This window comes from Neopelma chrysocephalum, unplaced genomic scaffold (genome assembly GCF_003984885.1).
Source record: "Neopelma chrysocephalum unplaced genomic scaffold, ASM398488v2 Primary Assembly neopelma1_200, whole genome shotgun sequence".
In the NCBI taxonomy this organism is placed as follows: Eukaryota; Metazoa; Chordata; class Aves; order Passeriformes; family Pipridae; genus Neopelma; species Neopelma chrysocephalum.
The window spans coordinates 1,040,822-1,067,790 of NW_020897862.1; the positions used below are offsets into that span (position 1 = coordinate 1,040,822).

A 26,969-nucleotide genomic window follows, 5' to 3' on the forward strand; every position below is an offset into this window, starting at 1 on the left:
GGAGGGGACATGCTCCTTATTAGGGTAAAATCATCTGTTTGATTACATTATTGATTATGCCATCTCATTGTTGTGGTTGGATTATTTAATGTCACCCATTACATTCCCTGTTTGCTCCATCACCACCACAATAACAAGTGAGTCTTGTTGTTGTTAGTACTGTTCCCTCCTCTTGAAAACACAAGGATTTCCCTTTTGCTCAACAGTCTGTGGGTCATTCAGAGAAGCCATAAAATGACCTCCAAGGTTTTTCCCAGTTAAACCAGTCTGTCCCACAGCAGATCTGTCCTCTGAGCATCAGGACAGCAGCAGCTGTGGTGGGTTTTCCTGCAGAGACTTGAGTAACCTCCAATCAAAGTGGGAAGTTGCATCACAAAACCCACAGTGCAAAGTGTGGGTAAGTCCTTCTGACATCCCACCTCATGGTGCTTTGCTGCTCCAGCAGGTTTTAAAACACCCCAATTACACCCAGACTGTGCAGATCCATCTAACAGACAAATGCAGCTTGGAGTTTGCAAGCAGGAACATATTCAGGAGGATGTTGCTTTTAAACTAATGGGATTTGTAGCTCTCCCAGGTCAGGGAAGAGCCAACTGCTGTGATGCAGAGACAGAAGAAGCCACATTAGCCAAGGCACTGCAGGGCTTTCCATATTACAGCATTAGAACAAAAATAATGTGCTAGAAAATGCTGTTTTGCAGCAGATTGGACAGCACAGCGATTCCTGGCACGGCGCTGGATCAAAGCCGGGTTCTATAGCATTAATTATGCAAACACCCATCAGATACATTTTGCTGGTTAAAGCAAAGAAAAATAATCAGCTCGGTGTCGTTACAGTGTGAGGCAGCAAAACAGATTCTGTGCAAACCATTAGAGTCATTTGTGCATCCAACCTGCACGGACACTCCTGCCAGATCTGGGAGTTCTTGAGCCAGTTTTCTCAAATGTGAGAGAACGTGGTGCTCACACACAGCTCCGTGTCAGACGTGGTGACAGCCCTGAAGTGGTGTCTTTTTTTAATTTCATAGTATAGCTGATTAGTGAGTCTCAGCCACAGAGAAAAACTAGCCAGGCACATATATATATATATATGTTACTCTTGCCACACCTGAGAGGCCAGAGTGAAAAAGAGCCATTTCCTTTGACAAGGTTTAGTTAAAAGAGTAGCAAAGGGCAAAATTCAGGTAGAAGGGACCAAATAAACACCTTCACATAGCAATTAAATTTATATAAAGCCGGTTCTTTAAAATAACCCAGCAGCACACCGGGGTGAGTACATACACACCCAGCCTTGCTCTGCAGACCTTCAGGGCAGTGCTGGAGTCACCAGCCCTGGAAGTGCCCAAAAAACATGGGGATGTGCCATTTGGGGACATGTTTTAGTGGTGAACACTGCAGTTGGACTCTGATCTTACAGGACTTTTCCAACCTAAATGATTCCATGATTCTAAATGCTCAAGGTCACCAGTCCTAGAGAGTGAACGTGTTCAAGGGATGGCTTTTCTGCCCATCTCCTGCCCCAAAGCACAAACAAAACCAGAGTATCAGGGGGAAAAAAAGAAAAAAAAAAGCTCTGTCTTCAGCTAAATCACTTTGGAGAACTGGAGAACCTAGAAGGGAAAATCACCAAGTCCCTCAGGAAAGACAAAGGCAGGAGGCAATTCCCTTTTTGTCTGGGTATTTGAGGAGCTGAGTGTGGCTCCAGGGGGTACAACTCTCCCTGAATGTCACCCAGGTTTCTGCCTCAGGCACTTTTCCCCCTCCATGGTGTTTGGGATTCACTATGAAGCTCACATTTGGAGCCCTGTCCACTTCCATAAGTGCTGTCCAAGACTGCCTTTGCCTCTCAGGTTTTAATTGCTTTGTCAGATGATAATTACAGCTCTTTCACAACTCTCTGGGCTATTCCATCCCAGATCCAGCTTTCCTACGAGAGCCTCTAAAACCCACAAAAATATTTCCAGCCAGTCCCCAGCCTGGGATCTCTCACAAATACCTCCAGCTGTTCCCTTGTTTAGGGGTTTTGTTTAAAAAGGCATTACTCAGATCTCTCATTTTTCTAAAGAGCACAACGCCGAGGTTTCTATCCCAGGATTCACAGTTATCCTCCTTTGCCCGAGGCAGCCAAATGCTGTAACACCACCAGTGCTTCTCAACCAGCCTGTGCCAGAACCCAGCTGCCTCCTGGCTGCCCTTTTTTCTGACACCTATGGAGAAAGCATTGTTTAAACCTCTGTTACTGTCCCTGGTGTACCCAGATTTCTTTCTAATGCAGCTTTTTACCCTTCTATTCTTCTCCTCATGGACTTGGCTGTTTAATCCCTGTTACACACGCTGTCAGCAGTCACAGAAAGCTGAGGAGCTGGAAGAATAGTTTGGGTTAGAAGGGATCTTAAATATCATCTTATTCCACCCCCTACCATGGGCAGGGACACGTCCCACTATCCCAGGTTGCTCCAAGCCCTGTCCAACCTGGCCTTGGACACTTCCAGGGATGGGGCAGCCACAGCTTCTCTGGGCAACCTGTGCCAGGGCCTCCCCACCACTCTCACAGGGAACAATTTCTTCCCAATATCCCATCTAACCCTGCCCTCTGGCAGTGGGAAGCCATTCCCTCTTGTCCAGTCACTCCAGCCCTTATCCAAAGTCCCTCTCTGGCTCTCCTGGAGCCCCTTTAGACACTGGAAGGGGCTCTAAGGTTTCCCCAGAGTCTTCTCTTTTCCAGGCTGAACAACCTCTTTAACTTCCTTTATTTTCAATTCTGAAGAAAGTACTGGATGACAGGAATAGAAATATCCTGCTTTTCCCAGACTCACATCCCACTATGTTGGCCAGGAGGCCACCACAGCCACGTCCTGTGTGCCAGGGCCTCACCACCCTCACAGGGAAGAACTTCTTCTCTATATCTCACCTAAATTTGCTCTTCTTCAGCTTAAGGCCATTCCCCTTGTCCTGTCCCTCCAGGCCCTTGTCCAAAGTCCCTCTCCAGCTCTCTTGGAGCTCCTTTAGGCTCTGCAAGGTGCTCTAAGGTCTCCCTGGATCCTTCTCTTCTCCAGGCTCAACAGCCCCAATCTCTCAGCCTGTCAGCAGGTTTTTATGTGCCCACACTGTTCACCTTTAATAATTTTAGTGATTACATGATGATAATGAACCCAAGAGGGTTCATTATTTTAGAGGGTCACCCAAAGCTTCAGATGTTTGCCTTCACCCCACAAGTCCTGCTCTCTTCCATCCAAGCTCATCCCAAAACCTGCCTTCACCACGATTTTCCTGCACCAGCCTTCACCATCTGGAATAGCAAGAGGGACCTGGGTTTTTAACATCTGTGTGCTTGTGTGTAAATACTACTAAAATAAGGGTTTCCACAGAAATAATGATACCTACTTATGGCAACCATTTGATCCCATATCTCTCAGAAATACTATAAACATTTCAAAACTATTGACTTCAGCATTGATCCAGACACTCCAGGAAACTGCTGTTTCTATATTGCAACAACATTTGACCACCAATCCTACTTTAGTTAGAAGAGACCACGCTTTAAAAATGGCAAGAAACAATCCTATCAATACACTTGCAGCAATTAATGAGCTCTCCAGAGCTTTGCTGTCCTGGAAAAAGGTCTCCTGCTGAAGAGCATCCTTGGCAGAAACAAGGGATTTTGTTTCACGCACCAGAAAGCAGCAAAGCTGAGGGGTGAACACAGCACACAGCCAGGAGCAGGTTCAGGCAGCAGAGACCCCCCAAAATGTTCAGGACTGACACTTCTCTAAGAGAAACGTGGTCTAAACACCTCAAAAATACACCCTAGCAAAGTTACTTCCCGCTTTTGCCTCTTTTATTGATCCTGAAGTAACTCTAAATTGTGTCTGAGATGACCTAATCATTGTATGGAGCTCCATGAAGGTCTCTCCTTCCCTATCCAGGGCAGGCTGCTGGTGAATCCTGTGAAATCTGGGCTTCCCAGCGGATCCAGGCACGGTGCCCTCCCCGTGCTGGGGCTCCCAGCTCTCTGCCCATAAGGACCATCTGCTCTGCAGCCAGGAAAAGACACACACGGCTCAGATGGAGTGAGAGAGACACCCAGACAGGCAAAAGGATTTCTATTTTAGCCCTTTCTCCAGTGCTAACCCACAGGTTTGTTCTCTGCTGTTTGTTTTCCTGTTTTAAGCAGGAACGTGTGGCCATAGTTCTGTCGCTGTGCTCCAGGCCAAACCCCTGATGCCATTTTATTCCTTCCATCCCAAAGCAATACCACACAAAGCCAAGCTATCCCCATCTCCCTGTTCCCCATCACACCAAAGACCACGTAGGACATGTCACCTTCTCTTTATGGTCCCACAATGAACGTGCAGAACTGCTCAGCTCTGAAAATTCATTTTTTTTTTCTTCAGTTTTAATGCTGCCTTATGGGCCCTTTGTTCACTGTGAAACAACCTGCTGTCGAGCTTTACCTCTTTTTATCCTCTGCTTCTGCAATTAGCAAAACTTTGTGGCCAAAGCCCCCGTTTTACACAAAGCACCTGCATTTCCTCTCTTTGGAAGCGGCAGCTTCCTAGCTGGAATGCACACACCTGCCTCTTGAAGCTCAGTAATCCCACTAATTGGCTCCTCCTCTCCATTTTGCCTCTAAATATGCATTTTGTAGGGTGAAAAGAAGTGCTGCCACCTGCTACCACTTTTTTTTTTGCATCATTCCCAGTGGATTACTTCTACATATTTATCCAGGGCAGAGAAGCTGTTCCCCCTCCAGGTTTATTCTCCACAAGTGTCATGTAATGGGTTTCCATCCTTGCAGGAGGGACAGGGGTGGCTCCCAGAGCTGCTTCCCGAGCTGACCTGCAGCTGGTGGCACATTTGGGATTTGCAAAGCCTTTAATTATCCCCCTTTCATTGTATCAGTTGAACGCTGCCTCTGAGCACATAATACATTATTTTAGCAGGCTCCCACAAGAGATCTCTTGGAAACGCAATTTAATTCACGAGCTGAAATAGGTGTATGCTCTTTATATTATAACTTACTGCTTTCATAATATTGGAGTGGTCCCCACAATTTGGGAGTTGCTCTTTCATTGGCTTTCCATGAATGTTTGTGGTCACCAGGAGCGTTTGTGTTACTAATGATGCAAACAAAACATAAAGTATAAGCATATTCCTTAGAAATTCCAAATACCTCGTGAAAGCTTCTAAATGAAAAGGTGTGGACTCATGAGATGTGTCCACGGGGCAAGAAGAACAGGGAATAGAAAATAAATCTCAACCACAAAACATCTAGTCTTAAACAAAATTTTTAAGGTACTTGGTGGCCCTTCATCTTGCTAAGGTCACACATTATGTTATCCAAGTGAAATACACAGTTCTCAACCCACTTTTTTAATAATAAATGCGAGTGGCAAGAGAGCTATTGATAATTCTGGCACCAAAACACTAATTGATGTTGCCTGCAGGCACTGTCAGTCCTCACTGCTTCAGGCAATCACTTTTGGTTGAATTTAGATATTCTCCCTTATTTCTAGACGGAACACAGAGAACATTTTAGCTATAGAAGCGAATTTCAAGGCAAAACATGGAACTTGTTAAGAGTCATTAGCATAATTTTGAAGGATTCTTGGGTTTCTGCCTGTTCAGTTTTGCGTTATTTGGGGCTCAGCCATCAGCAAACTGCTGAACAAGGTGTTCACCAACGTCCTCCTCAGTGAGTCCATGGGCTGGCCTGACCTGAGCTGGCTGAGGAACGTGGCAAGGAGACATTGCAGCATCAAAGGACGAGGAAAGACACTTTCCTAAACACAAAGGGACTGATGCACAGATAGAAATCTCAATTATGCTCGAGAGAGACATTTCTCACAGGTGTCAGTGGCTCCTGAAGCTTCCCCAGAAAATGTGGTTTGGCACTCACAGGCCCCTATCACTTCTAACTCCTGCATATCTTATCCAAATCTTTCTTTCCCTCCCTGCCTCCAGCAGAATACCAAATGCTTTCCAATACAGCACCTCTTGCTACTGAAAGCCGTCAGGAAACCATCCCTTCATGAATGTTTAAGAACATCACATCTGTGAATCTGCTGGAGATTCAAACCTTGCTCCCTTAAAAAAATCCATTTTAAAAACCATCAGCATTTGCCAAAATCTGTTTCCCCTCTACAACGGGCTCCCTAATGAACTCCAACCACTAAAGACCCCGGGCTAGTTTGTCATCTCTTTTCCATGACCTTCATCCAACTCTGGCTCTCATACCCGGAGCGGGAGTGAGTTATTTTGATTAACGATGATTGCCTCTTTGTCAGCTCAGTAAATCAACTCAAATAAGAAACTCATACCTTGAAAGATTTAGAGGACTTGCTGCCAAGTATTTTTATAAGGTCTTTATTCACTCTCCATTGTGGCTCTACTCTCAAAAGTGCCACAATAAAATCCCTCGGGCTCTCGACTCCCCTTCCTCCTCCTGCAGACGTTGCATTTCTCCGTGTTTTCCGTGGAGCTGATACATTCATCCAGCTGTAGGGCTGCTTTATTTGCTTGTTAGTGCAGAGTCATCACTGATCACATACCCAGCATAAGCACAGCAGGGAGATTTGGGGTGGCAATAACTCTGGGTTTGACAGGAAGGGCTCTGTTAACAGCAGTCGTAGGGTTGCCAAGCTGGGGAAAAGGGCTTTAAAGTTGCCAGGGGAGGAGAACCCTCAATCCATCCCAGTTTGACAGGCAAGGGGGAATGGCTTTAAAATGAGAGTGGGTTTAGATATAATGTAAGGAAGAATTTTTTCACTGTGAGGGCGGTGAGGCCCTGGCACAGGTTGCCCAGAGAAGCTGTGGCTGCCCCATCCCTGGAAGTGTCCAAGGCCAGACTGGATGGGGCTTGGAGCAACCTGGACTAGTGGGAGGGCAGGGAGGTTGGAACATGATGGTCTTTAAGGTCCCTTCCCACCTCAGCCCCTGTGTCAGTGCCTCACCACTCCCACAGGGAAGAAATTCTTTCTTAAATCTGATCTAAACATCCCTCTTCTTCTAAATGTCCCTTTTCAGTCCCCTGCCAGCAGCTGGAAGCCGTCAAAGAGGGAGGGATGGGACATGTCTATCTTAAATATTTTTTCCAACCTAAATGATTCCATGACTCTCTGTCAGACGTGGCTGGCTCTGGGGCAGGGATGGCCTTGCAGCTTTACACGTGCATTAAGGGTAAGATCTCCTGCCACCATCTCAGGAACAAGTCAAAACCCAGACACCTTTGATGCCTCTGGTTCAAGAGATCCAACATGTCACAGGTCACTCCCCAGGACTGCACAGGCAGAGGATCAAACACTGGCTTATGCTGATGAAGGAGTTCAAAAGCACCTTGTTGCTTCCTGGCTTCCTTATATTTGAGTGTGAGGATGGGGATCACAGGGATTTGCCATGGAAGAAGGGAAGGCAAGGGGCAGAAGGGAAGAAGAGCCTTTCAGAGATGAGTTTCTGTCCAATGCACCCCATCAGCTCAACCACAAAAGGGCACAAGAGGACAAAGTTCTCAGCAAAGCAACAACGCTGAGACCAGGATCTGCACCTTAAATACGACTCAAATAGAGCTGAGCATTCATTGCAATGGATTTCATGCTGTCTTTCAACAGGCAACCAGTAAAAAATGAAGCCCCTGTACTCTGAAAAAAGCAATGCCAGACACAAATAACTGTTTGCATGTAAAATCTCAGTGGCTTGAGCCAATATAAGACAAGCATCAGCCACAGATGTTAGTTAAGGACATCTCAGTGTTGTGTTCACTGTGCATTCTGCAGCCTAATTACACTGCCTTCATTATTAATAACTTACAAACTGAGTAGTGACAGATTAAGACAGATTTCATTATTTTACTGCAGGTCTTTTGCAGTGTAAGTCAAAAGCAAGTGGATTAAAAGAAAAATAAAAATCCTGAGCTGAGTGGAGATTGTTGCGAACACAAAAATGAGAGATAAAGTATTTCAGAAAAACAGACATTCCTCTCACTGCCATTATGCCAAAAATAATGGAGACTGACATCATTTGGAAGGGAAGGGGAAACAATCGGGGAATATTAATTGGGGCACACATCATGCAGTGATTTTGAATTCCTCAATGCCAAAAGACAGAGAGGAAAAAAGTTGCTGTATTCTCGCAGCCTCTGGCAGTCTGTGGGCAGAAAGGGAAGGTCGTGCTTGAAAGAGGAGCCAGAGCTCCCCTGGAGTCAGCTGGAGCCCGTTTTCAAAGGGGGCAGCACTCCAGCTTTTGGGGGATGCGCTGTGCATTTGTAGTTTTATCTTTCTTTTCTTTCCTTTAAGCTGAAAAATGAGGATCTCTTGACTTCCCCCAGGCTACTTCCCCCAGCTTCACAACTCACCCCCTTTACAAAAGTATTTCCTTCTACCTGTTAACCTGGCTGCTGGAATATTATCAAATACATCGGAGTCCTGGAGTAAATGTCTTTTTAAGCCACTGCAGGAAAAAAAAATCGGATACTGGAAAGGTAATTCAAAAAGAAAATCTTACTTTTCTGGCTTTCACACAGTACAGACATTCTCTTTCCCCATAGCCATTTCTATGGAGATTTCTCATGCATAAATAAGCATTAACCACTAATTTGCAGTGTGAAAAGTATTATTCTAAGAAGAAACAAGGAAGATGGCCAGTGGGCCTGAGTAAATCACAAGCTACTTTTAGGAGCTTATCATTATTTTTTGGATATTAGGAAACAGCAGCAAGAAATCCTGCTAACTGCTCCACATGCCAGCCATCCCTTCCCAAAACCAGCTTACCAGGCAGGAAGGCAAGAGCTGCAGTGATGCTAAAACAAGGGACTGCATCAGCATGGAGCAGGTCAGCTCTCACACTGCATCATCCTTGTGGGTCCCTTCCAACTCAGAATATTCTGTGATATACAAATACTTCTTATTTTATCTCCCTTGATGGCTTCATAGTCTGGCTTATGAAAGCACCTTTAGACAACTGGAAGATGTTGGATGTGTCCTCAAGACAAGAGGGATCATTTTTCAGGTGATTTGCACAGATTCCGTTTATACAGGATATTTAAATGCTTGTTATATGGGAGGTGGGGAAAACTGAAAGGAATTAGACTCCTAAACCCTTAGGGTTTGCTTGTAAAAGCACTTTTTGACAACTGGAAGACGTTGGATGTGACCTCAAGCCAAGAGAGATCATTGTCCAGATGGTTTGCACAGATCCCTGTAATAGGGGATATTTAAATGTTTTTGATATGGGGTGGGATCGTAACTGAAAGGAATTAGGGTCCTAAACCCCTCGGGCTGCTCTTCCCTGGAAGTCGTTGAGCCGGAGTGGAGCAATCCAGCTCTTCTTCAACATCTCCCCCCTGTGGCACCAAGAATGTTCACAGCACACGGCTCAGTCCCGGCGCTCAGGAAGAGGCTGCCAGGGTTGTTCATAAGTGGGGAACACTTTGCTGTAAATTCACATTTTACTGGGCACCAACTTTCTCATGGTTTTAATTCCCATGGTCCTTTCTCCTGGCTTCATCCCACGCATCATTCCAAGGTTTGGTGCTTTCCTCTTCCATAGAAATAAAGTTGATGTCTTTGAAAGAGCAAGTAATTTCTTCATGTGAGCTCTTTATTTACTTAGGATACATATTCAGAGCCTCCACATTTAGGACTGTGAGTGCTGTGTTCTTGAAATCTGAGTTGGGTGACCGAGCAGCAAATTACTGGATTTTCCATAAAAGCCAGGCTCCACACGCTGGAGTGGAGGTTAAGTACAAAGAGCAGGTCAAAAACTATCAGCATTTCAACAAAATAGTTAATTAAATTCATATATCAAGAGAAAAAAAATCGTAGTTTCCTTATAATGAGAATTTTCCTGTAACATTTAACTCCCAGAAAGAGTGGCTAATTCCATTTATGTTAATATTAGACCAGCATACTTTTGCTTTTAGCTTAATCACTAAGCAACCAAGAACCAGAAGAACGCAGGTTATCCAGCAATTATCACACAAACACGTCTAGGGCTGAATTCTGACACTGCACCATTAAAATCCATGGAGATTTTCCCGGGAGTCCCATGACAGGAATGCTAAGGATATAAAAACTGACATATGATTACGTGTTAATTGGTCCCAATCCCATTCGTGGTTCCAGTCCCACTCAAAGCCTTTTAATTCATGGAAGAGTTGGGCAGGAATGATAGCACCAATTATTGCTAAGAGGTACCAAGGTGCATTACTTGATATTTATTATTAACAGCATCTTTTAAAGCAATTTTCATCCTAAGGATCTCCAAGCTTTTACACGTTAATGAATGAAGAGCCTCACACAATCACTGTGAAGGAGGCAAATATTATTCCCAGCTCACAGATAAACGGGGAGGATGGGAATTCAATTACACCCTCACATTTACACAACAGCTTAAAGACACTTTTTCCCACCAGGAAGAGCAGATCTGAAGTGATGACTGGGCCTTGCAACCACAGTGACTCCATCTCCCTACTGGGAAAAATTTGATTCCAGAGGAAATCTACGGTTTGCCAAAGCCCTGTGAAAATGGAATTGAATGGAATGTATTTAACACGGATGTTTTCCTAGGAAGGGTCTTAGCCCACGGCCTGGAAGGAGTTAAAGCATAAAGGATTACCACATCTGGACAAGATCTGTTGCCAGGGTTAACTCACGTGGCTGTTTGGAATATTTCTGCAGGAACAGCAGCCCAGCATTCTCTTTCAAAAACCAGCTCTTCCATTTGAGTTTGCTTTCCTAAACAACGGCAGCTTTTGCTTACAAAATTAGCTCCCTGCCCAGCACCCGAGGCAGGAATCCGGAGAAACAGCTTAATTTTTATCAAGCAAGTGCTTAAAGCAACTGTTGATATCCGGGGAAAGAACGCAAACGCTCGCTCTGTCTCACGGAGCCATTAAATATTTATGGGTCTTTCTGAGACAAAAATACAAAATGTAAAGCTTGGCTGGCTCCCACCTCCTGCTGGGCTCAGTTTTGGTGACCCCTGAGCTCACAGGTTGGGGGGAAAGTTTGCATCTTACTGAGGAGAAGGGTTTGCTTTGTGATGGAGCTCTTGGGCTTCCCAGTGGCTCGGTACAGCAGCAGGTCCCTTCGGGGCCCAGTGGGGTGTTTGAGCTTGTTTGTTAACTGGAAATGGAGCAGGAGACTCTCCAGGCAGGAGAAAACACACTGAGGGAGTAAAACACGTTTTCCTGAGTCTTCACATCTCGTGCCTCCTGAGTGAGGCTGACTGGGATTTTCTGTCTCATTTGTTGGCCGCACAATTGGGGTTTTCTTCTCTTATTAACTGAAAAATCTGCATTGCTGATGAACTGCTGCGGTAGCAGAGACACTCTGGTCTCCCCTAATTGCTTCTTCTACATTTATGAAGATACTTATTGTTTTTCTCTCTTGAACTCTAATTAAAGCTTGCAGTGCTCTTACACACACACCCCACTCATGAATATACATCGTGTTTTAAGTGAGACAAAATTGTCATCTTTTTTTTGGTGTTCAACAGGCCTCTGCAAATGAAACGTTCTGTCCTGGGCCACCTGCTCAGAAGAGTGAGGGCGTTTTGTGAAGGAATCAGAGAAATTGGAATTTTGGAATTACCTGGGTACGAGCTCAATTTGCAATATCCACTATCTGCAGGGATCCCTCCTGCAGAGATCTTGGCTTCTTGGTGAATTTTCTCTTTTAATCAGCCTTGGTTCCCCTCTGACTTAAAGAGAGGTGTCTATCAGGTTTTCTCCCTTTTGTATACACACACATACATATTTCCCTCTGAGTTGCTGCCTTACAACCCCCAATTTGACCTCTCCACTGGCCATCCTCTCTCCTCTCTTGCTGACCTCCGCACCACAATGAAAACATAAAAGTCAATACTAATTTATAAGCAATTAAACAAACAGCAAACCTGTTGAGAACCTCGCTCCTGCACCCTTTAAACACGAGGTTATGCTCTTCTCCTTGTACAAGTGATTTGGTTTTTATTTTTTTTAGTTTTCTACTCTTGCAGGGTTGCAAATATTGAAAGCATTTCTCAGCTTTCAAGAACTATATCACCTAACTCAAAATAACTGGAGCTTTTTCCAGTTCCAAAGAGAGTAAAATAAGAAACAGGGAGAATGGGCTCAGAACTGACCCAATGCCACTGTGCTGAACCACCTTGTACCCAGTGAATGACTATCAGTGCCAGTCTTCCAGCAAATGTAATTTTGGTTTTCAGGACCATTATTAAGCCATATAAATATTTTTTGCAGTGATGGGGGGAAGCAGAGTCCATCCTTTGCACGGTTCCAGCTCAGGTTTGTCCCCCTGAGGGGTGGGAAAAGCACAGATTTCTTCTGGGACAAAAACTTCTTAAATTCATCCTGCATTGCTACAGGGGAAAAAAAGAGCTGATCTCTCTCCAAGGCTGAAACTCCCATTTTTACAATCATTTTGCAAACTTCCTTATTTTGAGTCCTGGCTCAGATAACTCACAGGTTTTGAATCAGGCATGGCCACCACCAGTCACCAGCCACCCTGGCCACAGGATGAATTTATGAAGGCAGTTTCCCACCCCCTCCTAAGTCCTACTTCATTTCCAGGATCAGATCAGTTAAGCCATTTCCCAACCCCAACGCTCAGCCCTGTGATAGTGATGATCCAATTCCCTGCCTTGGGAATTGCACGACTCTGAGAGAGGCACATTGAGAATTGCCACACACCCAATGGGCAAAGAGCAAATTGAGCCACATCCTGGGGTTGGAGGGATCACAGGAGCCTCAGCAGCAACACGGAGCTGCTCCTGAGGAACCAGTGGAATTGAGATTCCCTTGGTGACGCAGACAGTCATGTTTTGTACTGACAAGTATTTAACACATTCAAGATGTCTTTTTCTTTCCAGTCCCAGGGGAGGGTGGGAGCAGAGGCTGGCCAGGGGACAGCTGGAGCTAAATGGCCACGGTGACCCTCAGATGACAACCCTGCCAAACCCTGACACTGAAAAATGTGCAGTGACAACAGCTGGTACTCGGCACCCCAGCACCAGGCTGAGCACACACGGGTGTCAGACAGAGGGAAGCACTGGGAAAACCTGCTCCTCCTGCCCCAGCTGGATGGCAGGAGCCCTGTTGGTGCCATGGGGCAGCTGCAGTGTGGGATGTGGGGTGAAGGATGGAGGGGTCAAGGGCTGGAGTTTCAATAACAGGCTAAAGCACACCCTGGATCAACCATGGCCACCTGGCCTAAAATGTTCAGTCGGCACGGGTTTGTTGCAAGGCAAATTTTCCAGTTTTAAAGATCTGGCAATAAATTAAATTCAAACACTCAGGGGAAAATTACCTTCAAATCTGTATTAGCTTTTCCTTCACTGGCAGTAGACACCCAAGACAGATTGCTTTGAACTATACAGGGATTTTGGCGTCTTTGCTCATGCATCAGAAGTTGCACAAAGCTTTTTTTCCTCCATTTGAACACAGTAAGGAAATTTTCTCTGTCACTGAACTCAATACTCACTAAGTGACATCACACGTTTCAGAGAGTCTCTCCCTTAACACTAAAAATGAAGGACAAAACCAGCTGAAACCCTCCTTGTATGAATCAATCACAGGCTCATGGAATGGTTGGCTTTGGAAATCATCCAGTCCCAACCTCCCTCCAATATATTTAGCCAACAGGTGATAAATAGCCCAAGTTATCCCATCCAGGAGGGTCACAGCTCCTACCAAACCCCACCATTTGTGGGTGACTGATGGTGCACAGAGTTGGGCTGGTAAAGCCTGCACGTTCCAGCTCATCCATCTTAGGGGTGTCTCTGATCTCCCCTCATCACACAGCACATCACTCTCCAAATAAACTGAACTAACAGAGGCAGCCCACAAATCAGTTTTTCCTCTTCTCCCAGACCACGAGGAGTGGCAGTGGTTTGTCAGGTACACATTTAGGGACAGGATCCTCTAACACATGCTAATGAGCCATTAGATGTGGTTCTTGACAAAGCCAGAGAGGTTCTGCCTGTTATCTTCTCCCCCTTCAACACAGGCCAGAGTCTTCTGTGCTGTCAGATTAGACCCAGAGGGATGTTAGAGGATGTGCTGCTGGCTTGGAAGTAGCTAAGAAGGTTCCTTCTCATGGAAATAATGCCAAGACTGAGGTAAAAAACCACAACAGGCAGAGCAGCAAGTTTGGTTTTTGGGCTTTCCTGTAAATACATCCTGATTTGAACTGCAACTGTTTTCTAAGACCAAACCAGCTTATGGAATGTGAACACTGAGATAAATGAACACTGAGATAAATGAACGCTGAGATAAATGAACACTGAGATAAATGAACGCTGAGATACGTGAGCACCAGTTTACTGCTGCATTTTGATAACATTCCATAACAGAAAATTCACACCACATCCATTTCTGCGTCCCCTGAAACACATCAGGGTGGCCAGGATGCTTTCAGTACTCAAATAATTTCGGTTTATTGAAACACAGAGCAAAGCTTCCCTTCCCTGCTCTTCCTGTTGATATTAATATGACCCACTCGTGTGAAAATAAAGGTTGGGGGGCTTTGCTCCTGAAGCTGTCTGCTAAAAGTCTGAGGAACAGATGGTGGGAAGTGTTTAAGTAGCAAACAAAGTATTGCAGCAACATGGTTGGTTTTATACAGCAGACCTCTGCAGAGAATAAGAACTATTTTTAAAGGTCAGCTGGGGAAATAGCACTGCCCTGCTACTCGTTCTGCAGTGATTAGCACGGCCACCTCAGCAACAGCCTGCCCAGAAAGACAACAGGGAATACTGCAGAAAAGATTATAATGTGAAAGGGTTTAAGAAAATGGGTTTTTCTGGTTAGGAAATGGAGGTTAGTATAAAAAAAAAACAAAGCTCAAAAGCTGGTGGGATGTTGAATGGCTAAATGTAAGTCATGCCACGTAGGTTTTCCTTATTTCCAAAAATTGAAAGATTCTCAGCTTAAATGATTTATTTACAGGATGGTGGTGACAGCACAAATACTCAAGTATTTTCCTAAGTAAACCAGGACAAAATCCTCTACCCAAACTGGTAGCAACTTCCAGCAACATCTACAGACCTGTCTTAGTAGGCACCTGCTAAAAGTTTGTCCCACTAGTCAATGAGTGCTGGAGCCATTTGATTCAGAGTAAAGTAAAAAAAATAAACAAGAACACACACACACACACAAAAGCTGAGATACCAGAATTTAAAGAAAAAATACCTCTAAATGTTAATGAAAGGGTTCTTTCCCCCATGATTTTTGGGCAATGACCATCTGTTTTGTTGACAGTTTAGGTTAGAAGTACCAGCAGGTTGATCTTCTGTCTTTACCTATGGAAGAAATGAACCCCTCAGCAGAGAAAAAACTGAATTTCTCTGTGTCCTCATGCTCCCGTGCCTAGACAGCAAATGAAATCCAAGTAAATTTAAGCCAGGTGCCCCCAAAACCTGATCTTGTTCTTAAGTCATCATTTGTGATATGACTGCATTCAGAAAGTCCAATCCAAACCCAAAGAGGGTCTCGATGTCTCTTCATTCCCCCTGTAACATCACCTGGTGATTAATCATAGCACTGCTGGGAGGGGAACTGAGGAGATGGTATTTCTGCCAAAGAACTTCAAATCCACTTGAAGTCAATTAAACACCTAATGGAAGGAACTAAATGGACTAAACTTCCTGAAAGCTTGGCTTTTCAGGGCAAGCATCCAGCAAAATTACATGTGTTCCTTCATATAACAGAGAATATTCTCTGTCTGAGGCTGGTGCTGGTGCCTGGATGCACCTTTTCTGTTCATTAGACAAATTCCTTGGGCAAACAGCTGGATTAGAGCTGATGCACATGACTCAGCCCTTGTATCTTCTGCTCCACGCCAGTCCAGCCTCTCACTGCAGCAATTAGGAACAGAAACAAAACAAAACAAAAAGTAATTTAGGCAAAGCTGGGGGGGCAATTTAAAGTTTGAGGGTGTGAAGGATTCACGTCACGTGCGTCTCGGAAGCAATAAATCCTGCTTAGGGAAATGTCTGAGGAAAAAAAGCACTGCCAGGCTATAAAATTCCACCTCTGAGGATTATAAAACAACAGGCACAGAGCAAACATCCTTTCCGAGCATAATAGGACTGTCAGGAATGATTGACAGCAGTGACAATGTATCACAGGCCACTGTGTCCCTGCAACAGGGCTGTCTGGCAGGAGGGCAATTGTTTATTCTCTCCTGCACCATGTGGAGGATGGAAAATGTCACGGAGGATAAATGCACCTTTTCTTTTCCACCTGCCTTTATGCACCTGCATTATCTCAGCACACTTTTTGTTCACAGGACACCATTTTGTTGACAGTTTAGAAGTACCAGCAGGTTGATTTCTGTCTTTACCTATGGAAGAAATGAACCCCCCAGCAGAGAAAAAACTGAATTTCCTTGTGCCCTCATGCTCTTGTGCCTAGACAGCAAATGAAATCCAAGTACATTTAAGCCAAGTGCCCCCAAAACTTGATCTTATTCTTAAGTTCCCCCTCGTATCCCTCCCCCCCTTCAGGTGGGCTCTGGAGATGAGGACTCGCTCAGTGCTGCTCAGGGGAAGGTGGTGCCTGACGTCAGGAACCTGCTGCAAACCTGAAGCAAACACCAGAAATGAGCAATCTGGATGCAAAGCCCCAACCCTCAACTGGAGGGAGGGAAATGCTCCTTCTCCAGAGCTCTGCCAGCCCAGCAGCCACAGCAATCTCTGAGCCCGGGTGTTTTCGTGGTGAGGAAATCCTATCCAGAGTGTGGAACGGATGGAAACCACTGGGGTCAAGAGATCCTGCAGGTTGTAATGACTTTCATTAAATCACTGTCTTCCCTGGGCAGAATTTGAGCTGACAGCCTATTGCTGAGGGGCTCCACACAGCTTATTACCTATCCCTGTGTGCCCTTCAACGCCGCTGACGGGGCTGACAGGGCAGCAGCCTCTGGGCCAGCCCACAGCACAGCCCCCAGCACCACTCCCCCACCTCATCTGCCATCGAGGACATTTCTCCAGGCAGGAGGAGTGTAAAATACACAAGGAAATGCCCCATTCTCCATAGAAAACAACGGTATATGGGAGATGAGGTGATTTTCCCCCCATTCCACAGCTGTTTCTCTACACTGTGTTTCCCAACCAGTGACCTCCAGCACAGCAAATTTCCCCTGTAAAGCCACAGTTATTGCTACCACGGTTGCTTGTACATCACTACCACAAAACTAGGGCATGAAAATCAGTGAGAAGTAGAGTAAATTGACAAAAAAGATGGGGAAAAGAGGTTCTCCCAAGAAGCCAAGGGAGAAATAAATACAATCTAATTAATGGACTGGGCCGATGTTCAGGAGCGCAGAGTCCACATTCTGGCTATCAGAAAATACAGCTGTGAAATCCCAGACAAGCTCCCCAGTGCCTCTGTGCTGTGGTTTCTCTTCTCCAAGCTGGTGAGCATCCTTGTCATTTTGTCTTCCCAGTGACACCTTGCTGAGTTCAGGGACCTGCCCTTTCACAGGCAGATGCTCGTGGTCCCAGCGATGCCTCAGCTGAAAACCCTCACAGCATTTTCCAGAGTGGAAAACTGTTGATTGGTTTCATGATTCATCTTAAGCCAAAGAAATGACTCAAGATCAAAGTTAGACCCGTGGAGGATCCTTTGCTCCTTTGCTTCAGACACATCTCCTGGTGTGTGTCCAGGCAGAGTTCTGAAAATGTCTCCTATTTCTCTCCATGCCAGAAGGGCAGCAGGCATGAGGCATCATCCCCACACCACCCCTGCCTCTGCAAAGTGGATTAATAATGGCAGAGAAGTGAGAAATGCCCATTAACTGTCCCCTCTGACCAGTCACTCCTGCTGGGTTAGCAGTCCAACTGATTTCTACCCAAAGTTTCACGTTGGATGTTCTTTCCCTCAAATTATCTACCAGTTAAAATCAGGTCCACGCCAAGAGAGGGGAGTGAAAGGGCCACGCTGGATTTCAGCTTGTCTTTGTACAGAGCCTCACACAATCAATACCATTCAGAGCTGCAGGGCTCCATCTTCCATAAAACCACTAGCTGGGAAGCAAAGAGAGCAGGGAAGGGAAGGGAAATAATTGCATTGGTGATATTTTTTCCTCCTGTGTGATTACAGCCATAGGGCACTCTGCAGTCAGGGTTAGCATGGATTTATATGCACACATTGCAGGGGATATTCCTGTTGATATTCCTGCCAGACTCACGTTTCTTTCATTCCTCAGAGGATTTATTTTATTAGGTTTGGGTTTTTTTTTTTTACTGGATGTTATCACATGTTTAGTTCCATCCTTTTACTCACCACTACCACTTCCCACCTTGTCATTCTTTCAACCTGAAAATCCCAGGCAAAAAAACCATCCTGTCCTTTCTGGGAAGGGTTCCAGGAGCATCACGAGGATGCAGGAGCACTTGACATTTCCCCATTGTTATTAGAGAGACTGATTAGGAGATGCTATCACAGGCACCGATTAATATGCATTCAGGACAGCTGATAAGTAGGAAAGCAATTCTCAGGTGCTAAAAAAAGAACTCCTGCACGAGGGGATTATCAACAGGTACCTTTTTGCCCCATATTTATTTTAATCTGCCTTCTCTCATGCTTGGCTATTCCAAATTCCTGGAAGTGTCCAAGGCCAGATTGGAGGGGTCTTGGAACAACGTGATCTAGTGGAAGATGTCCCTGCCCGTGGCAGTGGGTGGAAGGAGATGAGCTTTAAGGTTCCTTCCAATCCAAACCATTCCATGATTATATGATTCTATGATTCTATTCCCACCTGCAGCACTGACTGTGGGAGCAAATCCAAATGCACAACATAACCCTTCATGTTCTCCATTAGTTTGGGGTAAATGGAGCATAACTGGCTAAAGATGCACCAAAATGAGACCAACACCACCATCACAGATGTGAAATCCTGAGCACAGCTGTCATGCTTTGCTCCCTGTGCACTCCCACAGCCCCCAAAGCCTGGGTTGACTCCCTGTTCAAAAATGCCCAACATAGAAACACGTCTCACTCACAGCAGGGATTCCCAGGCACTTCCCACATGCACCAAGATCCCTGTCAGCCAAAGTAATTAGGACCAAAGGTTTTGAGAGAAGATAACCACCAGGCTCCAATGGGAGAATATGGGAATAAAACAGGCAATCCCCAGTCCTGGAGAGCTCAGGAGAGCTCAGGACAACCTCGGGCCTCCTTTGCCTGATTTTAGGCCTTGCCAGAGAAGGGAGAGGAGATCACCCCATTTCTAAAACAACCCTCTCATACAAGCTGCCATTTTCCATCCAGGCTTTGCAAATAAAGACCAAAAGAGAATATAAAAAGATGAATATAACAAATGTTTCAAAGGGTGTTTTTTGCAGGCTGAAGGAAACACTGCAACGCAGCAAGAGAGATTTTATGTCGAAGCAGCAAAGGCACAAAGAAACATCTGCACATCGTTTCATGACTTCTAACTGGCACTTTAGAGCTTGGCTAAACCAACAGCTCAGTTATGAGTCTGGCACTTCTAAAACTGGCATTCAGCACAGATGCTTAGTGGAAAAATGATTTTCTAGTCAGCTAGTGCTGACGCTGGATTCCCTCAATGGGGTTATTGCTGTATTCCCATCAATGGGCACATTGCTGTACTTTCTCCTGAAATTAAGAGCGATTTTCAGCCCTAAATCTCAGACTCAGCCCCAGCACAAGCTGCACACTCCGTGCAATGAGATGTCCTTCCCACAGCTGCAGATTTCAGAAGCCAAAATCAGTTCTAAAGAAGTGTCAGGGACTGATGTTCTCCACTGTTAAAACCACGCACAAAGACGACGTGTTCCTCTGCATCCCTGCAATGGGCCCTCCTCGTATCCTAACAGGTGGGAGCTTATTGATTCCTTACCTGTGCATCCATCAGGAGGTGCCTCATCAGCATCATGGCACTTTTCAGAGATTCCTTCTCGCTGGGCAAAAAGGCTTCTTCCTCCTCATCCAGCGTTTTTGACTTGTTGACAATAAAATGGGAGATCTGGTCGTTCAAGGAATGCAGCGACTCAACGGCTGTGGAGACAGAGAGGGAGAGCAAAACAGGAGTGAAACCATGCTGGAGGGAGCTGACATAGTTTTCTCAGTTTGACATGAGAGCCATCTGCTTTTGGAAAGTGCAGGGAATTTGGTCCCCATTGCCTCCCTTGGCCTCTCTCCTGACAGGACCAGCGAAGGCATCGTAAAGACCAGTGGGTGAGGCCCTGAGCACCCTGGTCTGGTGGAAAGTGTCCCTGCTCATGGCAGGGGGGTGTTGGAATGAGATGGTCTTTAAGGTCCCTTCCAACCCAAACCATTCTAGGATTCTATGGTGATGTTTCTGAGCTCAAGTAACAGGTCATGGTTAGAGTAAAAATAAGAAAATGATTTTTAAGAGTCAATCTCTCTGCTTTCAGCCCATAGAGATGCTCCTTCTGATGTGCAGGGACCCAGAACTTCAGACTACATGAAAGGTAGAAGCTGGAAAAATTGGCTTTTTATTAGCTAGGGTAGGAGTGAGCAAGACCAACAACTAAAATATTGCTCATTTTCTTCCTTCATGATTATCAGTATTTGAATTACTGTTAATCTTTGAAATTCCCCTTCATGTGGTCAAACCCCAGGTACTATATGTGAGATTCTGCTCCCAGTCATGCACATCAGAAATCACCACATCCACGGCTCATAGAAATCCCCCTGCAACATCACATGCTTTATGAAGCTGCAATTTATATATGAACCCATGGCCAAATTTATTTCTGCCCAGTGAAGAGCTTTGGATTTCTACAGATTCGAAAAAACCTTCCCTGCAATTTGCTTTTCAACCCTCACAAGTTTGGAGGTTTCATTTTTACTGTCGGCTCATTAAATAAATGAGGCTCAAATAATTCTTGATCATATTTTCTCTCTGCTGGTGGCTCAGGCAGTGGAATCCTTTGATAATCTCGTGGCTCAGAGTAACACATCACTGTCACACACTGAACATCCTGCAAATCCTGGCTTGCTCAGGCTGTTTATGAATAAGGCAATGTGTTATTTAGGAGTCTGTGACAAAGTGATTTTAAGAACACAAGGCAATTGCAATATACTCGACCTAGTTCTGTCTAAAGAAGATCTTAGAACAAAATTTGAAGTAGTAAAGATTAGCCAGAAACTGCTTGTTGAGGAACAAATCTTCCCCAGACAAAAGAGCCATAACAAATCACAGGGATGACTCCAAAATTCAGGAGGAAAAGAGCAGAATCCTCCTTACTGAGAGGGTTTATCTTTTATTTAAAACAATAAAATAAAATCTGTGCCTTACAATGTCTTGGTAAAGTTCTGGGGGGGGGTCTGGGGGGATTCCCCTCGTGCAGGGTGTTCATGCACCTCCTCACTAATAGAAGAGGTGTTGGAGGCTCACCCTGATGGATGGGTCCATTTTCAACCACACCATAAATCATACAATGAATCATGGAATGGTTTGGGCTGCAAGAGACCTTAAAGCTCACCCCATTCCACCCCCTGCCATGGGCAGGGACATCTTCCACTAGAGCAGGTTGCTCCAAGCCCTGTCCAACCCGGCCTTGGACAATTCCAGGGATGGAGCAGCCACAGCTTCTCTGGGCAACCTGTGCCAGGGCCAATCTTGATGGCACAATAATTTGACTGATGGGTGGGACTCCTGTACATCACAGTGTTGTACACAGTCCTGTACATCACCCTCCTGCTTGTGAGCCAAGCATCTCCTGCTCATGGGTCACTGCACATGAGGCTGAGGGTGTCCCAGGGTGATGCTCTGCAGTGGACATGGATTTTTGGGGGAGCAGTGTAAGGGGGATGGAAACCACGTGCAGCTGAGCTTCTCCAAGTAACCATTAAAAAATCATTTTGTAATCATATGCCCTCCCACCAACCAACACTGCTGAGCCCCAGGAAGCTGCAGGTTTTCCATGCAGGAGAGCAGCAGGTACCTGGCTGCACGCAGGCAGTGCTGGGTTTGATTTTCTTATCACTCCTGGACTGAACCAGCATCTCTATCAGACACATCAGCCCTGAAAGCCACATTCCCAGCACTAATGCACAAGTATTGATTCATCCCACCCCTTCTGACCAACGAAGAATTGAGGACAGATCATTCTTTTTATACTCTGAAATTTTGGCTGGAGCCCTAAGCCCACATCTGCTTCCAGTAATACAAATGTATAGCAGAGTTCTCCTCCTCGAGCTGATGGCTCCCTTCCAGATTTACACTGACTGGTACATGGAGCCTTTCTCCCAGGCTTTCTGATTTTAAAGTAATTCAAAACAAACTAAATTACATTATCCTAAGTTTTTCCAACCTTCTTATCTGAGACAAGAGCTCCGCATTCTCCAATATTTCCTCCCTTACGCTCTGGAGTTGCTCTTACTCTTTGCTCTGTTGGAGGAAAATGTGGCACATGAAGCTCAGGGGGGGCAAATGCTTCTCTCATTTTTCATTCTCTAGGTTTAGAGAGATGCCAGGGAAATTAGAAGAAATATTTCCCAGTAAGAATGTGGGAAAGCAGATCAGTATTGACTTGAGCTGATTTTTATAGGGATCTGCCATGGGGCTGTGTTTAAACTCTGTTTAGCAAAACAAATCTTTTCCCATGAACACAATGGAAACTGTATTGGAAAATAAAATCCTCTGAGCCTTCCTCATGAAAGTAAAAGAAGCATTTCCAAACCTCCAGCCTACACACAAAGTGAAAACAAAGGAAGCTGAAAGACCAAACCATTCCTGACACTGGTATCTGGAAGTCCTGTGTCAGTCTGAAAAACTGCTTCCAAAGGGCCCTTCTCATAAGCAGAAGAAATTTTATTTTTCTCATTTAGATCAAGAGAAATTTCCTGCCTTTTGCCCTCTAAAAATCTAAGGCAGAAGGATAATGAGGCAAACCCTCCATCCCTCACAACGTTACAGCTCAAACATTTCTGCTGAGCAGCACTTTCACTAACCCAGACAAATAGATAAGATTCCTTTTTAAAGAAAAAAAATTGTGGACCTCAGATATAAATGCAGGTGTGTTCAGTGGAGATTCTTGATCCCTTGAAAAGGAAAAAAAAACAACAGAAAAAATGAGGATGACACTTTTCCCTCCTTGTATCATTCCTCTTGGCTCGAGGTTGGTAACACATCAGTGACTCTGCAAGCAAGACAACCAGCTAAATAAAAATTACAACTATCAAAGTCCCGTCAGCACCCCAGCTTCTCCCATTCCAATTTCACCATTTCCTCACTGCAAGGAACAATTTCAAGAGGTGAAGGAACCGTAACAATCCTCTGTTAGTGCTGTGATGTCACCTACGAGAAGAGAGCAAACAATCTCTCTGGGAGGCGGCGGCTCTCCCTGCTGCTCTCCGAGATGATGTGCTGTGCTGGGGTGGTCAGGTGAGGACCATTTGCCACCCCCAGGAGAGAGAATGGGTCAACAAAGTTGGTTTTTTGCAGGGCAGAATCACCAGAGCCTGAAGGACGTGCAGGGGAGAAAGGAAATTGCTTTTCGTCGGAGACGAGGGAAAAATTATACTTGTGCCAAAAACTCATTCGAGGAAGAGGCTGAAGCAATAAAGTTGTTCCAGGAGACCCCATTTTATACACTCCAGATACTGCCCAGATGAGCACAAAATAAAATAAAGCATAGATAATATATCCTGAGATCTACTGACAAAAGCCAGCAGAGTCTAAAATTAAGTCTCGCCAGCAGGAGTGACTAAATGAAAGAGGACGGACATGATATAATTTTATCAAGGGAGGCTGCACAAGGATTCCTGGGCTCATCTCCTGACTCTCCTGCATAGAAACAGAGAGGACATTTAAGTGGGACTTCTCTGTGAGCAGTCAGCACTCGCCACATCTGCTCCCACGGAGAGCAAAGTCAAAAAACTGCGCTGTGGGCACAGATCCTTTGGAAACCCATCCCAAAGGAGCTGCGGGCACAGCTCCAGGCTGCCAGGGAACCTGGCTGGCTAACGAGGCTCTGGGAGGGTCTGCAGAGACAAGGATGTGTGTGGGCAAATGGTGCAATTCATTATGGCTTCATGTCACCAAGGAGCTTCTCAAATAACATCTACTGGGGCTGGTTTTGCAGTGAGGAAAAATAAACCACTCCAAGCACTTCAGGCCTCCCCTGTACAAGCTCTCCTCGTGTTCTCTGCACTGCCCCACCAGAGACAGGCACGGGGTTTGGTGACATGTGGGGCTCCTGAAACACCCAAATGCCTTTGAGCATCTCCCACGTTATGGAATCATGGAATGGTTTGGATTGGAAGAGATCTTAAAGATCATCCAGTGCCACCCCCTGCCATGGGCAGGGACACCTTCCACTAGCCCAGGTTGCTCCAAGCTCTGTCCAACTTGGCCTTGGACACTTCCAGGGATGGGGCAGCCACAGCTTCTCTGGGCAGCCTGTGCCAGGGCCTCCCCACTCTCACAGGGGAGAATTCCTTCCCTACCTCCCATCAAACACTCCCCTCTGGCAGTGGGAAGCAATTCCCCGTGTCCTGTCACTCCAGGCCCTTGTCTAAAGTCCCTCTCCAGCATAGTGGGAGCTAAATCATAAATAAAACACAATCTTATTTTTATTATTGGGGTTGTCTGATGGGTCTCTTGCTGGGTCCAAAAAAAGAGGACATGCAATGCACACAACAGTTTATTTTTGTCTGATTGATGATTCTGGTTAGGAAGCCTTTCCCACTGTAGCATTTGCTAGTTGCATTTAGACATATAAATTAATTTATTCACTTAGCAGTCAGAGAAATCTCCCTTTGTAAAAGCCAGGCTCATAGAATCATAGAATCATTGAGGTTGGAAAAGGCCTTCAAGATCATCAAGTCCAAACTTCAACCAAATATCACTGTGTCCACTGAACCACATCACAAAGTACCACTTCTACTCATTTTTTGAACACTTCCAGGGATGGTGAGTCCGCAACTTCCCTGGGGAACCCTTTCCAATATTGAACCACTCTTCCAGTGAAGTAATTTTTCCTGATATCCAACCTGTTCCCCTCTCTCATGGGGTTTAACCCCTCTCACTTCCCACCAGCTGAGAAGCTGATCTGCAAAGCTCACAGACATCTGGATCACGAGGCAGAAGCTCTGAGCAAACTGAGCTGATTTTCCTTTTCCCAGCCTGTCCTGCAACTTTGCAGCTGGAAAATCCACCTTGAAACCATCTGCCCCATCCATGTGCTTGTGTCAGTCGCTGTTGACACGACACAACTTTCCACTGCCCTGCAGGAACACTGGGAAGGTCTCCATGTGAACCACTCCATGAATATTTCCTCCTGTTATTGCTAAGAAGAGACCTACAGCCTTTTCTTTCCTTTGTGGTCTTTAAACTCGTTTCAAAGGAGGCATTCAATGAGCCCCCTCACAGGAATAATTTACCACACCATTAAGTGAAGAAAAAAATATGTGGTGTCTGCATTAGGGGCTCAATCACCTTTCAAGAAACACTGTGAAGAACTCATTACAGTAATTACTAACGAGCTGGCCTCTCTGGGCTCTAAATGCTTTGTGTATAACTGGCAAAGAGCTGCCTTCAGAGCTTCCCAGATGCAAAAGGAAGCCACCAGACCAATAAATGGCACCAGAGTTCCAGAGGAAAACATGCTCAGCAATAAAGCTGGTCATTTTTTCAGCCATTAGTTCCTCTTTACAAATCTGACCTTTTTGGATAAGAAAATGCCATCAAGAAGTGGAGATCCTTTTAATAATCAAAGTTTTTCACTGACATCTCTTTTATGGTGCAGAAGCTTCTTTCGAAGTTGGATTTTAAACCATTTCAATTACAAAGTCAATTTTATAGTGTCCTTAAAAACACGGGTATGTTTTGAATCCAGCAACACAGAAATAAATTCTTTAATTTTTCTCCACACTCCTGTTCCATTTAAAAGCTCGTATTTGAGCAGGAAAAGGCTGGGAGTTTCAGACCCATCTACAAGGACAGATGTCCATATTCTCCTTGGAGAAACCACCTGTTGCTCAAAAACTCCAGTTTATGTATCCAACATATGCCTGAACTGAGAAGGAAAGAGGAGCTGTTGTATTTTGCTTTGTCTTTCTGAGCTTTTTTTAATCAGCCCTTTGGAAAGGACTTTTCTTCTTTGCCTCAGTTTCTTCAGCTCTAAATCACAGCTAATGCCTCACAGTAGCAAGATGAAGTTCACTACGATTTGACCAAAATTTTAAAAATCAAAAAGCTCAGTGTTTACTTTCACTAAAATACTGTCAGGGATCATTTAGGGAAAAAAAATATTGTTCTCTTTGGGTAAAATCTCACCAGAGCTACAAGAATGTAATTGAGTGACAAGAATGTCATTGAGTGTCAAGAAGTGATCCCATCCCTGAAAACTTGCCTATTCACCCCAGTTGTATTGGTTAGATTAACAAATAATAAAATAAAAAAAAATTTGAAAACCCACTTAACCTAAAAGAAAAACCCCAAATCAATATAAATTCCTCTGTTATGATTATGTCGGGGACATGGATTTGGAGCAGAAAATAAAGAGCTGCAATGGGGTCCTGCTACATCCAGCAGTGCTCTGAGCCAAAAGAGCCCATGAATCCCGCAGCAAACCAGACTCCAAACCTTCATGGCTGGGCTATTGTTGTTTACAGAAATATTTGAGATGCTTCATTCCCCAGAGAGCTGCAAACTGCCAGGCCAGGAACAATGTCAAACTTTGAGAAGCAAGGCAGGCAGGGCTCCAAACCAGCAAATCCAAACTCCTGCAAGACAAACTCCATTGACTCTTGCCAAGAGCCAAGGAACCCTTTCCAAAGGCGGACACGGCCCGGTGACACCCGGCTCTGCAGCTGCTGCTCCCTCCTTTCTGTTGGGTAATCATTGATTTGTTGCCTCTTTAGCTGATTGTGCAACTCTTATACTCCACAAACAATAGCTACTTTATTTAGACAAAAAAGGAAGGGAACAAGAGGAATTCCGTGTGCCAACACAGCGACATCATGGGCCAGA

At 45.1% G+C, this 26,969-nt stretch overlaps 1 protein-coding gene across 1 annotated transcript in view; it reads right to left on the reverse strand.

The window, feature by feature from the left end:
• Positions 1–26,969, reverse strand: part of KAZN (kazrin, periplakin interacting protein) — a 200,781-nt gene that overhangs the window by 133,288 nt on the left and 40,524 nt on the right. Inside the window, exon 2 of the mRNA XM_027702887.1 lies at positions 19,863–20,020. Within this exon, the coding sequence (XP_027558688.1) occupies positions 19,863–20,020 (158 nt within the window). The remainder of the gene's footprint in view (positions 1–19,862; positions 20,021–26,969) is intronic.